General features: G+C 41.4%; 3 protein-coding genes across 3 annotated transcripts; 1 reads left to right on the top strand and 2 right to left on the bottom strand.

Moving 5' to 3' along the window:
• LOC102180307 (histone H4) lies at positions 7,487-8,195 on the bottom strand. Its single transcript, XM_005701693.3, has one exon. The coding sequence runs from the start codon at positions 7,847-7,849 to the stop codon at positions 7,538-7,540; it is 312 nt and encodes a 103-aa protein (XP_005701750.1). The 5' UTR covers positions 7,850-8,195; the 3' UTR covers positions 7,487-7,537.
• LOC102180587 (histone H2B type 1) lies at positions 10,592-11,101 on the bottom strand. Its single transcript, XM_005701694.3, has one exon. It carries the CDS (start codon positions 11,060-11,062, stop codon positions 10,682-10,684), a length of 381 nt encoding a protein of 126 aa, XP_005701751.1. The 5' UTR covers positions 11,063-11,101; the 3' UTR covers positions 10,592-10,681.
• Positions 11,292-11,799, top strand: LOC108633413 (histone H2A type 1-H). Its single transcript, XM_018038545.1, has one exon. It carries the CDS (start codon positions 11,369-11,371, stop codon positions 11,753-11,755), a length of 387 nt encoding a protein of 128 aa, XP_017894034.1. The 5' UTR covers positions 11,292-11,368; the 3' UTR covers positions 11,756-11,799.

Raw genomic sequence — 13,625 nt, 5'->3', positions numbered from 1 at the left:
ACTGCTGAGTTTTCCACATTTGCTGACATATTGAGTGCAGCACTTTCTCAGTATCCTCTTTTAGGATTTGAAATAGCTCAACTGGAATTCCATCACCTCCATGAATGTTGTTCATAGTGATGCTTCCTCAGGCTTACTTGACTTTGCATTCCAAGATGTCTGGCTCTAGGTGAGTGATCACACTATTTTGTTTATCTGGGTCGTGAAGATCTTTTTTGTATAGTTCTTTGTATTCTTGCCATCTCTTCTTAACATCTTCTGCTTCTGTTAGGTCCATACCATTTCTGTCCTTTAATGTGCTCATCTTTGCATGAAATGTCTCTTGGTATCTCTAATTTTCTTGAGATCTCTTGTCTTTCCCATTCTATTGTTTTCCTCTATTTCTTTGCACTGATCACTAAGAAAGGGTGGCAATTGCCTACATGTAAAAAAAAAATGACAAAATGACTAGGTTTACATATTTTTATATCTGAAGCTAAAAATTCCGTTGTCTCATCAATATTTAATCTTTGTAAAATCAAAGGCTAAATATTCATCTAGCCAGTCTCCCAACTCAGGAATATTTTTTCAACAACCCTAGCCCCATCTCTGAAACACTATCAAAGATAATAGGATCTCTGTTTCCCAGAAAGAGAGGGGGCTAACTTCCATTATTACAGATTACAAATTGCCATGTGTACTAATTTTTGAGCAGATTGTATCCATTTAGCTTTATAAAAGAGAGCGATTTCTCTCCTTGCTTTGCAATCCCTTTAGCAAAATTGCCTGTGATGTTCTTCACATTCTGGTTTAACGCTTATTTAGTAATAAAGCTTTTCTGTTTTTACTCCCTTTGTGCAGAGGTTTTTCTGAATTGGGAGGTATTACTTTTAGCTATATTCCTACATTTTCTGAGGATCTATTACTATTTTTGTGGCTTTCCATCGATGTCTTGAATAATTCTGATAGAAGTCTCTCGGTTCTTAAACAAAAACCCCCACAGAAAAAAAATCCTTAAATATTCAGTACATAATTTAATACTATCTTATATGTAGTGTTTTAGTATTTGTCTTTAGAAATATATTATTATATTTATAGCCTGATTTCTTTTTGATATTACCTTCTCTAAACCTGGACCACCAAATTTTGAATAATGAAGCCATTAAGATATTACCTATTTAACACTTAAGGTTTGTTCTCTCGTTTACATTTGTAATTAGGCATATATAATTGTGACAGTTGTTCTGTTGTATATATTGTGCAATATTTGAAAGAAGAGGACAAATCAAAAACAGAAACTATACATCCCTAAATTAACCAGGTAAAATGTTATCAATGTAAATGTTTAACAGTTATGCTTTTTAAGTTGGGTAGACCATACTTGCATGCATATAAAGGACACATTGCCAACAGTTTGTTCCTAAGTATAAAAACCTTCTCATTGGGAGGCAACAATAGCAATACTTACAGCATATATCAAAGGGGAAATGTCAATATCCTCACTATAATACCATATCTATACTGGGGATTCTATCCCACTCCATACTGATAATATTAATTACTATTATACATTGACCAGACTGATGGTTGCTGTTTTTCTTTACAGTTATCTCTAAGACCCCTACTACAAAATATTGGGTTTCCCTTGTGACTCAGCTGGGAAAGAATCTGCCTGCAATGTGGGAGACCTGGGTTCTATCACTGGGTTGGAAAGATCGCCTGGGGAAGGGAAAGGCTACCCACTTCAGTATCCTGGCCTGGAGAATTCCATGGACTATAGTCTGTGGGGTCGCAAAGAGTTGGACACAACTGAGTGACTTTCGCAAAATATAGATCTGAAATAGAGGTTTTCAGAAGAAGCATCAAAAGAGCTTTAAAAAATAACTGTGCCTGATACTGTCAAGCTCTACTACAGGATTTCTTTAAGATTTTCCAAGCCATATTACAAATTTTAGAAAAATATTTAGGTAACTGAACTTTTGATAAACTGTCAGGAATACTAACAATGTTTTTGAAAATATAAAATACACATTGCTAGGTTGTGTTTACAAAACAATACAGAAGAGTGATTGGATTCTGTTAAAACTCCTTTTTCATAGGAATGTGATTATTAACACAGGCTTAAAACTAAGCGTGAAAGTGTTACTCGCTCGGTCGTGTCTGATTCTTTGCAACCCCATAGACAGTAACCTGCCAGACTCCTCCGTCCATGGGATTTTCCAGGCAAGAGTACTGGAGTGAGTAGCCATTTCCTTCTCCAGGGGATCTTCCTGACCCAGGAATTCAACCCGAATTTCCTGCATCTCCTCCGTAAACAAGAAGGAAAGCCTTCATCCCTTTGCACAACTGTGTCATATAAACAGACCAACTTGTTGGTTCAGTGGTTAAGAATCTACCTGTGCTTTAGAAATCCAAAGGCAACAACTACTGAGCCCATGTGCACCAACTACTGAAGACCACGAGCCCTAGAACCCGTGCTCCACAAGAGAGTAGCCCCAGCTCTCTGCAAGTAGAGAAAGCCTGCATGCAGTAACAAAGACTCAGCACAGCCAGTAATAAATAAAAATAAATATTTTTTAAAAAGCAGACCAAGTTGAACAAAAGATACAAATTTAAATGTTCTATTATATACCTATCAAAGAGTCTGGTCATGTTTGATCAAATTCTTGATCTTGGCTTCCTAAACATTTTGAAGTGTGTATTTCTTATACTATTTGCAGAGCTGTAGTTCTGCTGCAGAGGAAAAAGTGAAACTCAAAAGGTGCATTAAGTATTTTACATGATTCAGCGGTCGTCCATCTCCTTGAACCCTTATTTTAAGCCTTAACTTACCCCATGTCATTCTCCTTGTCTCAAGCTGTATGTTTAAATTTATTTTTAAAAAATCAGGCATCTCTAGCATTTTAATTTGATTTGAGTCTTTTTATGCCCTGGGAGAACTTGCCTCATAGTTTCGTTGGAGGCTCCCAGGGCATCAAGATAATTTCCCACAGGTTGGTGAGGGATCAAATATGGAAACAGGGAAAACACTAAAGATATTAAAGCAAGTAAACTAGGAGAGAGAAGATAGTCCTCCCATCAAGATGGGAGCATGGTGGTACTGAGAATTGATGTTTCCATATATATTTTGAAGGAAAAATCAGGACGATTTCTAGAAGAAATGAATGGAGAATGAAGTCATTATCAATTAAATCAGGGAGTGATTTAATGAAAGATTAGAAAGAGGGAATACCAAAGATTCTAGTTTGGTCATATTAATTTTAGGATGTCAAACATCCATGTGAAGAAAGCAGTTAGGGGATAGGAGGAATTTCCTGGCAGTCTGGTAGTTACAATTCAGCACTTTCACTGCTCAGGCCCTGGTCAGGGAACAAAGATAGCACAAGTCACTTGACCAAAAGAAAAAAGACAGAAAAGAAAGAAAGTAATTGAGGTTATGTCTGTCTGGAGTTTAAGAGAGAAGCTGAGTTGGCAATATAAAGTTGGAAGTCGTTGATATACAGATGGTATTTAAAGTCTGAGCTTGGTCAGATCTTCAAGAGGGTGAGTATAGAGCAAGAAGTAGTAAAAACTTAGGCCTGTATCCCCCAACATTAAGGGTCTGTGGAGAAGAGATGAACTAACAAGATATACAGAGCCTCTGATAAAATAGAACCGAATGAAAAAAGCATATCAAAGAGAAATTATAGGATCAATTATGTCAGTGTTTCCAATAGATTAAGTAAAATGAAGATTAGCTATTGGCCAATGGATGTATCAATAGGAAAATGATTTTGATGATTTTATATTATTTACTTTCTGTCTTTTTTCTAGTAGAAAAAAAGTGGGGACTTTCCCCCCTCGTAATATCACCGGTGCCAAGTACAATGTCTGAAATCTAGCAGTTATTCAATAATTAATAAATTAATTAATTAGTTAACTAACATTCCGGAGAAGGCAATGGCAACCCACTCCAGTACTCTTGCCTGGAAAATCCCATGGACAGAGGAGCCTGGTAGGCTGCAGTCCATGGGGTTGCTAAGAGTCGGACACGAGTGAACATCTTCACTTTCACTTCTCACTTTCTTGCACTGGAGAAGGAAATGGCAACCCATTCCAGTGTTCTTGCCTGGAAAATCCCAGGGACAGGGGAGCCTGGTGGGCTGCCATCTATGGGGTCGCACAGAGTCAGACACGACTGAAGCGACTTAGCAGCAACAGCAGCAACTAACATTCCTGCTGCTGTCGACGGAGAGCTCTTCTTACTGACTGTCCTACAGTGTACTCACTAGGGTAGAGTCCTGAGCAAGCAATGGAACTGTGTTAAGCAATACATGCTAATTCTCAGGGCATTTAGTCACAATATATATTTTTCTATTTGTTTAAGTTTTAAAGACTATGTTCTTTTTTTTAAGCGTAGTTTTCCTAGTATAGCTGGAAAGGAAAGCCAGGCTGTTTACCTAGGTTTCTGATGCCTCGATTCTATAACCACTGAACCTAGCAGATGTTTATAGCAAGATCTTTCTATGCAACAAACTTTAATTCATTGACCACAAATAAAATAAACCCTTGAATTTGAACTCAATCCTCTCTTGGGAGAAAGGTAAGAACTTGAATTCCTGGACAAGACCTCTCATTGCAACAAAGAAAGATTGATGCTTTATCTCTTAATTTGGGTCTGAACCTTGGGGCTGAGAATTCCACAGCCTTTGATTGTATTCTCTTAAAGTTGAAACTGATGAAAAAATGATATTAAAAACCAAAATTTGCCCTTAGATTTTAAAAGGCCTGTGTAACCAGGAGAAATGAGAGGTGCTGATAAGTTGTATTTAAGAAGACACAATCCCACAGATTCTAATAACTGGTCCAGGGAAACATCAGTTTTTAATATTTAAACAAACAACTTTCTCATAGTAACTCTTATGTGCCTCCACATAAGAGAGAGATCTCATGCCCACATGATGTCTGGGTTCCTTTATGGCAGGTAAATTCTATGCCATTCAAAAAAAATGAGATGAGGTTGATAGAAAGGGAGAACAGGGAGTAAGAGAAAAACAGAAATTACAGCAAACCTATCAGTTACGCTGTGATCATCCTTAGAAAGCTAAAGAAGGCTCCTCCTCCTCCCCTTTATTTACCACCCAGATTGTGAATACAAATGAACAGAATGACATTAGAGAAATAATCAAAGTGATCCTTATCACTCAATTGTACACATGGAGAAGCTAAGGCCCAGAAAAATATATAACTTAAAATTCATTATCACTAAGGAATGGTGTAATCCCAAATCATCTGCTCCTAATGATTATGCTTAAACTTTTCACCATCTTGCACCCCTTTAGTTGATTTCAATAGTAAAATCACAGTAAGTCGGAAAGAGAAAAACAAATATCGAGTATTAACTCATATATATGGAATCTAGAAAGATGGTACTGATGGACCTATTTGCAGGACAGCAATAGAGACGCAGACCTAGAGAACAGATTTGTGGACACAGTGAGGGAAGGAGAGGGTGGGATGAATTGATTAGCGTTGAAACATACACATTTAGTTCACTTCAGTTCAGTCGCTCAGTCGTGTCTGACTCTGCGACCCCATGAATCGCAGCATGCCAGGCCTCCCTGTCCATCACCAACTCCCAGAGTTCACTCAGACTCTTGTCCATCGAGTTAGTGATACCATCCAGCCATCTCATCCTCTGTCGTCCCCTTCTCCTCCTGCCCCCAATCCCTCCCAGCATCAGTCTTTTCCAATGAGTCAACTCTTCCCATGAGGTGGCCAAAGTACTGGAGTTTCAGCTTTAGCATCATTCCTTCCAAAGAAATCCCAGGGCTGATCTCCTTTAGAATGGACCGGTTGGATCTCCTTGCAGTTCAAGGGACTCTCAAGAGTTCAACACCACAGTTCAAAAGCATCAATTCTTTGGCACTCAGCTTTCTTCACAGTCCAACTCTCACATCCATACATGAACACTGGAAAAATAATAGCCTTGACTAGACGGATCTTTATTGGGAAAGTGATGTCTCTGCTTTTCAATATGCTGTCTAGGTTGGTCATAACTTCCAAGGAGTAAGTGTCTTTTAATTTCATGGCTCAATCACCATCTGCAGTGATTTTGGAGACCCCCAAAATAAAGTCTGACACTGTTTCCACTGTTTCCCCATCTATTTGCCATTAAGTGATGGGACCAAATGCCATGATCTTACTTTTCTGAATCTTGAGCTTTAAGCCAACTTTTTCACTCTCCTCTTTCATCAAGAGGCTCTTTAGTTCTTCGCTTACTGCCATAAGGGTGGTGTCATCTGCATATCTCAGGTTATTGATATTTCTCCCGGCAATCTTGATTCCAGCTTGTGTTTCTTCCAGCCCAGCGTTTCTGATGATGTACTCTGCATATAAGTTAAATAAGCAGGGTGACAGTACACAGCCTTGACGTACTCCTTTTCTTATTTGGAACCAATCTGTTGTTCCATGTCCAGTTCTAACTGTTGCTTCCTGACCTGCATATAGGTTTCTCAAGAGACAGGTCAGGTGGTCTGGTATTCCCATCTCTTTCAGAATTTTCCACAGTTTCTTGTGATCCACACAGTCAAAGGCTTTGGCATAGTCAATATGGGTCTGCTTAGTGATGCCAAATCAGACTTTTCACAAGATGAAAATAAGTACATTTTTCATGAATATATTTACATTGGTGACCTAAAAAATTAAGAAAAAATGTCTAAATAAAACATTTGCACTGCATATGTGGGCCAGAAATTTTGTGCTTTTGCTTTATCTGAATCCATTACTATAACTGTCCCTTCTCAGTTCTTACCACCAGTGGTATTCATTTCACCAAATACATAAACACCTAATGAGGACCAATTATGAACCTCGCCTTTAAAAAAAAACCAGCAAAAGTAATGTAAAAATATTCTTTTTAAACTCTTAACTCACTTGATTTTATGAGTATACTAATTTCAAGTCTTCTCCCAGACTCCCGTGTAGTCCAGTAGTTAAGAATCCACCTGTCAATGCAGGGAGCATGGGCTTGATCCCTGGTCCTGAAAGATTCCGCATGGCACGGGGCAACCGAGCCCAGGTGCCACAACTACTCTAAAGCCCGCGAGCCACAACTATTGAGCCAAGACGCAACTACCGACAAGTGCCGGTGCCAGACTCGATTGTACTGTTAGTGTACGGCATGTTAAATCGAAATTTTCGAAGTACCCTACTCTTAATAGGGTGGCATAAATACAAGAATTGTTTGGGTTTTTTTTTTGTAAATAAAAAAAAAAAAGGTACTTGGTATCAAACACTTATATTGACTAGCTACGTCCATTAGCTAGTCATGCAACCTTAGGCCCCAACCAACCTAGTATGAATGTGTTAAGATAAAAGCTTGACGCGGCACGGGATACCGCTGTACAAGGTGGGACTTGGCGCGCACGCGCCCTGGAGCAGAAACAAGACGGCCTTTTAGACCAAAGTATTAAGTGTATTCTTCGCACTTGAAACGAGAATTACAGCTCCTTACAAGGGCAGTTGGGAAGCCCTGAAAAGGGCCTTTTGTTAAGTGAATGGAAACAAAATGTAACACTCAGCCGCCGAAACCGTAGAGAGTGCGGCCCTGACGCTTGAGCGCGTAGACCACGTCCATGGCGGTGACAGTCTTGCGCTTGGCGTGCTCGGTGTAAGTGACCGCGTCCCGGATCACGTTCTCCAGGAACACCTTTAGGACCCCGCGAGTCTCCTCGTAGATGAGCCCGGAGATGCGCTTTACACCACCACGACGAGCCAGGCGCCGAATGGCAGGCTTAGTAATACCCTGGATGTTATCACGAAGAACTTTGCGGTGGCGCTTGGCGCCTCCTTTGCCCAGACCCTTTCCGCCTTTACCGCGACCAGACATAGCGAGAGATCTGAAGACCCAATAAAGCCTAACTTCGAAGGCTCGCGATGCAACTTTATACGTCTGTTAGCGGACCGAACTGAGAACCTGAAGAAAGGAGGAGGCGGGAAGTCACGCCCTAAGTGGAGGAGGGGAATTGGGCCGAAAAGAAAAAAAAAAAAAAAAGAGGCCTTCTCTGTTCCTTTGTACTGCGGTAACTTGTTACCTTAATATTTAGAATTGATTTTGAATGAGAGCGAAAACACGAATGTTGTGGAAAATAGAGAAAAGGGGAAGTAATAAAGTAATAACTTGTTATCGCACCACACACAGATCTCCCCTAGTAGCTAATTTGGTATTTTGGTGAGCAGATAAAAGCACTGACTCCAAGAAAATGAATGCTATTCTATATACGGCCTTCTAAAACCTCTTTATACTGGTATATTTAAATCAACTCCCCTTGAGTTTTTAATAACAAGTTAATGTCTGCTTATTATTGCTTACGAATTTTCCATAGCACAGTTTTAAACAGTTCTCTACCAATTCCTTAATCAGCAAGATATTTTAATATAATTTTTTTCCTGCTCTTGAAATACCACCTTTAACATTCTTAGAACTAGTACTAAAATTCTGTTCTCTCTATTACAGTTTCTAAATAATCTATTTGTTACATTCAGAATTAATTTTGGGATAGATTATATTTTGTCTTTGATCAACACTCCACCCAGCAAGATTTATGGATTTATTTCCCACTAAGAGTATCATCTTTAATGTAATTTCTGTAATATACTGAGAAAATTTGTCTTTCCTAGTGAGTTTCCATTAGAATGTTTTCAACATTGCAAAATGTTTCAAGAAAAAAGAAAAGAAAACTCCTTTGGGATTTTCAGAGGCACCAGGCTTTCCTGCCAACATGGGGAACGTGCATTGTTTCAGAGATAACTGAAGAGGTGAAGGAAATTTAAAGTTTTCCAATTCTTCACTCTTAAACTGGCATAAGAGAAAGGACTCAGGATTATTTTTCAAACTGCTCTTTAGCCATCTACTACCTTTAACAATGCTTATCATTTTACAGTTTTTTTTATGGAAGGTGGTGGAGCAGGGTGGGGTAAATTGCAAAGAGAGGGATCTAGAACCTAAAAAACTGTTAAAAACTATGCTGTCGCATGACGAGTCATCAAGTTCTGTTAATCCTCTGTCTTAAAATTACTGTACATCCCAACTATAAAGGTTGAGATTTTAATAATGCATGAGATTCTGGGGCAGCTGCAGCTTGGAGAGCAAGCACTCAAGACACACTGGTGGTGAAATCGGCCTCCTTGTCATCTAATATCTAAAACTACTAGATCCGCCTCTTCAATTTCAAACGCAGGAAGTAGAAAAGTAGTGAAAAGTTCCAACCAGGAGAGCCGTGAGCCACACCGGGTTTCATGACCTCCGGAGAAGAGGATTTCGATCAAGGGTCAGAGACGAGGCTTGATCATTTGAAGCTTACGTGAAATAAAACTTTATTAACGTATAGAGGGATAAAAGAAGCTTCTGACATCAGAAAGGGGCATGAGGAAGGGACAGAGTGACACCCCCTTGCTAGCTCTTCAGTTCAGTTCAGTTCAGTCGCTCAGTCGTGTCCGACTCTTTGCGACACCATGAATCGCAGCACGTCAGGCCTCCCTGTCCATCACAAGCAGTTAAGGAATCACCTCAAATCTGAGAGTTGCATCAGGCCCCTTTTCCATAACAGGCATTTTGAGATAGCACTGGCATAAAGTGAGTCATCCCCTGCCATTAAACAATTGACATGAAATTTAAAGAAAGGCAGGTTACCAGCAAATACATAGTTTAATTACCATAGCTTAAGAGAAATTTTCCTTGAGTAAGGCAACAATGGTTTGTTGAGTCATTATCTGTTCAAAGTTTGAGTCTTAGGGTGAACCTACTTGAAGACAGGCAGATTCCAAGGCAAATACATCGTTCGTTAACACAACTTAAGAAAAAGATTTCCATAAGAAAAACCCATTGGTTAGCTCAAGGTTTCCGAAAGGTTTAAGTTCAGGCAGAACCAGGTGTCATCTTGACAACACAAAAGAAACCTTTTAATTTTGTATAGAGGTGGGAAAAAAAGAAAAGAAAAAGTCTGCCACTTGGAGTCTATTTCCTCCGCTTGGGGACCCCTAGCCTTCCAGTTACCCTCCGTGTAGCTTATTGGTTATACTGCAAAGAACCAATTCTATGTTAGAACTGTCTCTTTTGACTTGCTTCTTGTTATAATCATACATAACGAGCTGCCTCAGAGGATCCTGGCCCTCGGCCTGTTAAATTGTCTTTGTTCACGTCACAGATAATCTAAACCGCCCGCCTGTGGATGGCTATGAGAAGTAAGTTATTAATACATGCCTTCCCTGATGCTGGCCATCCCCGGAGATGGCCCTTTTTACTTCCTGACTGCCTCTCCCGCTTCTGCTTTTTGACTTTCCAGATACCGAGATGGTTGTTAAGACATTAGTCTGCCATCATCTCGGTTTAGGCGGCTTTCTGAACCTAAACAGTTTGTTTCTGAGGCTCATTGGCCTAGAGTGCGGCGAGCAGCGAGTTTGGAGCCGGCAATGAACAAGACACAGATGCCAGATAGCTTAATTGGAAGATCTTAACTGTAAGATCACAGAAAAACCCAGAAGTGATTGTAATACCCTAGCTACTTACACTGCAACGAGTTATCTTCAGATACTTATATTGTAAAAACAAAACAACCTCTCAAACCAGTTATCAGCGGACAGACCCTTTTATAGAAAAGGTAGGTGGCTCTGAAAAGAGCCTTTGGGTGAGAAGAAATCTGACTACTCTGCAGCCAGTCCCTCACTTGGAGCTGGTGTACTTGGTGACGGCCTTGGTGCCCTCGGACACGGCGTGCTTAGCCAGCTCCCCAGGCAGCAGAAGACGCACGGCCGTCTGGATCTCCCTGGATGTGATGGTCGAGCGCTTGTTGTAATGAGCCAGGCGCGACGCCTCGCCCGCGATGCGCTCGAAGATGTCGTTGACGAAGGAATTCATGATGCCCATGGCCTTGGACGAGATGCCGGTGTCCGGGTGGACCTGCTTCAGCACCTTGTACACGTACACGGAGTAGCTCTCCTTGCGGCTGCGCTTGCGCTTCTTGCCGTCCTTCTTCTGCGCCTTGGTCACCGCCTTCTTCGAGCCCTTCTTTGGGGCAGGAGCGGACTTCGCTGGCTCAGGCATGGTGAAGTACTGCAGTCACAGAACCACTATAGAAGTGAGAGCCGAAAGGCACCCTTTTAAGGACAAGGGTTTATGCAAATGAGGCGCAGTAGAGGTTTCTGGTGATTGGTGCGCCTTCTGTGTGACGTCACAGCTCAGCTTCGCCCAATCAAGGTAGGCATTCTGCAGAGTCGCATTTCCATTGGTCTAAACAAAAGTAAAACGGTAGCCAATCGTACAGCTTTCTTTTCGCGCCCAGCGTGGGTTATAAACTTTCCGTTTCTGTATTCGCTTGTCATTCTCGAGGGTGACCGTTGATCCTGAGTCATGTCTGGACGTGGCAAACAAGGCGGCAAAGCTCGCGCCAAGGCCAAGACCCGCTCTTCGCGGGCAGGCCTCCAGTTCCCGGTGGGCCGAGTGCACCGCCTTCTCCGCAAGGGTAACTACGCTGAGCGGGTCGGCGCCGGGGCCCCGGTGTACCTGGCGGCGGTGCTGGAATACCTGACAGCCGAGATCCTGGAGCTGGCGGGCAACGCGGCCCGGGACAACAAGAAGACGCGCATCATCCCGCGTCACCTGCAGCTGGCCATCCGCAACGACGAGGAGCTCAACAAGCTGCTGGGCAAAGTCACTATCGCTCAGGGTGGCGTCCTGCCCAACATCCAGGCGGTGCTGCTGCCCAAGAAGACTGAGAGCCACCACAAGGCTAAGTAAAGAACCAAGATAGAAAACTACCAAATAAACGGCTCTTTTCAGAGCCACTTCTATTATCATAGAAGAGAGTAACACAATTTCTTGCACCTGAAACTAATCTTTATTACAGCACTGAGACTTGGAACTTAATTCTCCGGTCGTGTAGGGCATGTTCTGGTCTATATTTCAGAATTGGTATTTCGGGGCAGTTGTGAACAAAAGAACATTTGTATTAGACAGTTTCAAACTTTGTTAAATGTTAAATTTTGGTTACCTTTAACCAGGGGTCCGTATTAGAAACTTAAGTATGCGGTGTGAATTTTCATTCCCTAAGTCGAATGTTAGAGAGGGCCCTTCAGTGGTTTTATGTGAAAGATAAGCAGAAATCATCGAAGTGTCTAGGAAGGTAGCCTTGCAAAAGTATTGATACCGTTACCTGGGCTATAAAAGTACAAGCTGGGTTGTAACAACGATGGTGATGCATCCTATTGGTTCCAAGAACACTAATGATGAGAACTTAGTTTTAAACTGAAAAAAACCCAAAGTTTTCAGAATAATAAATACAAGATTTTGGTGGTCAGGCCTGAGGTCCTCTAATTCCAGAATATGAGACATGTTTGGAACATTTATGCCATTGAGCATTTTGGCCTTTTCAAGGATTGCAGACACAAAGACTTTTCCTCTTCTATTAAATGTTAACGTACTTGTTTTCAACAAATGCCACACACTTAAGTACCATACGTTGATACAGTAATGAGATACTGCTTGTTCTAAAGAAAATCTAATGAAGAGAAACTAAAGGAAATAAAGTACAATGTAGCAAGAGGAGTAAGCACAGAATACAAAAGGAGCATAGAAAAGACTGAGAAGGGACATTTGGTCTGAGGATTAAAGGAAATTGGGAAATAGAGGAAAAACAGGGATTTCAGCAGGAAACCAGTGTCACCAGACTCGTGGCTTGTATGTGCAGGCAAATGACAAAAAGTTCGCTATTGGAAAATAAAGCAGAGAGGTCACAAGAGAGAAGTCAGAGGGATGGATCTCTAGGTCGTTCCTTTGGTTCTAAATCCTCTATATATCTTGTATGTTAGTCGACTACTCAGTCGTGTCCGACTCTGCCACCCCATGAACTGTAGGCCGACTTCCAAATCTTTATGTCCATCCCAGACTTCATTCAAGTTCAGACAGGCATATTCATCTCCTTTCTGATATTCTTTATTCTTTGTTTTACTTTCTTATACTCTTATAGTGGAGAAGGCATGGCAACCCACTCCAGTACTCTTGCCTGGAAAATCCCATGGATGGAGGAGCCTGGTAGGCTGCAGTCCATGGGGTAGCGAAGAGTCGGGCATGACTGAGCGACTTCAGTTTCATGTACTGAAAAAGGAAATGGCAACCGACTCCAGTGTTCTTGCCCGGAGAATCCCAGGGACGGGGGAGCCTGGTGGGCTGCCGTCTGTGGGTCGCACAGAGTCAGACATGACTGAAGCGACTTAGCAGCAGCAGCAGCAGCAGCATACTCATAGATCTCTGGGAAATTAAAAATGTATATCCCAGACTTATCATCATCGTCCTTACTCCCCCAGTGATTCTTACAGGCATCACCATCTACCAACATTAGCATGAACGAAAATGGTCTGGTGTATTCGTTGTCAGCCAGTTCATGGGGTCGCAGAGTCGGCAACGACTGAATACACACGCACGCACACACTATGAGATGATGAAACTAAATTCCGGAAAAGCTTAGGTGGAAGGAAAACAAATGGTGGTTCGAGACCTAGAATATTTGTTTCCACGTAACTAGAAATATCCACAGAACTAGGGCTACTACCTTCCCCTGAAAAGAGTCTTCAAGTAATGAAAACTGAGAAATCACATAGGTATAACTGCA

This window comes from Capra hircus, chromosome 23, assembly GCF_001704415.2.
Source record: "Capra hircus breed San Clemente chromosome 23, ASM170441v1, whole genome shotgun sequence".
Classification (NCBI taxonomy): domain Eukaryota; kingdom Metazoa; phylum Chordata; class Mammalia; order Artiodactyla; family Bovidae; genus Capra; species Capra hircus.
Note: the sequence above shows the minus strand (reverse complement) of the source record. Positions and strands in the feature narration are given on the sequence as shown.

Coding starts and splice junctions, on each gene's coding strand:
- LOC102180307 (XM_005701693.3), bottom strand. CDS start 7,849: ATGTCTGGTCGCGGTAAAGGCGGAAAGGGTCTGGGCAAAGGAGGCGCC.
- LOC108633413 (XM_018038545.1), top strand. CDS start 11,369: ATGTCTGGACGTGGCAAACAAGGCGGCAAAGCTCGCGCCAAGGCCAAG.
- LOC102180587 (XM_005701694.3), bottom strand. CDS start 11,062: ATGCCTGAGCCAGCGAAGTCCGCTCCTGCCCCAAAGAAGGGCTCGAAG.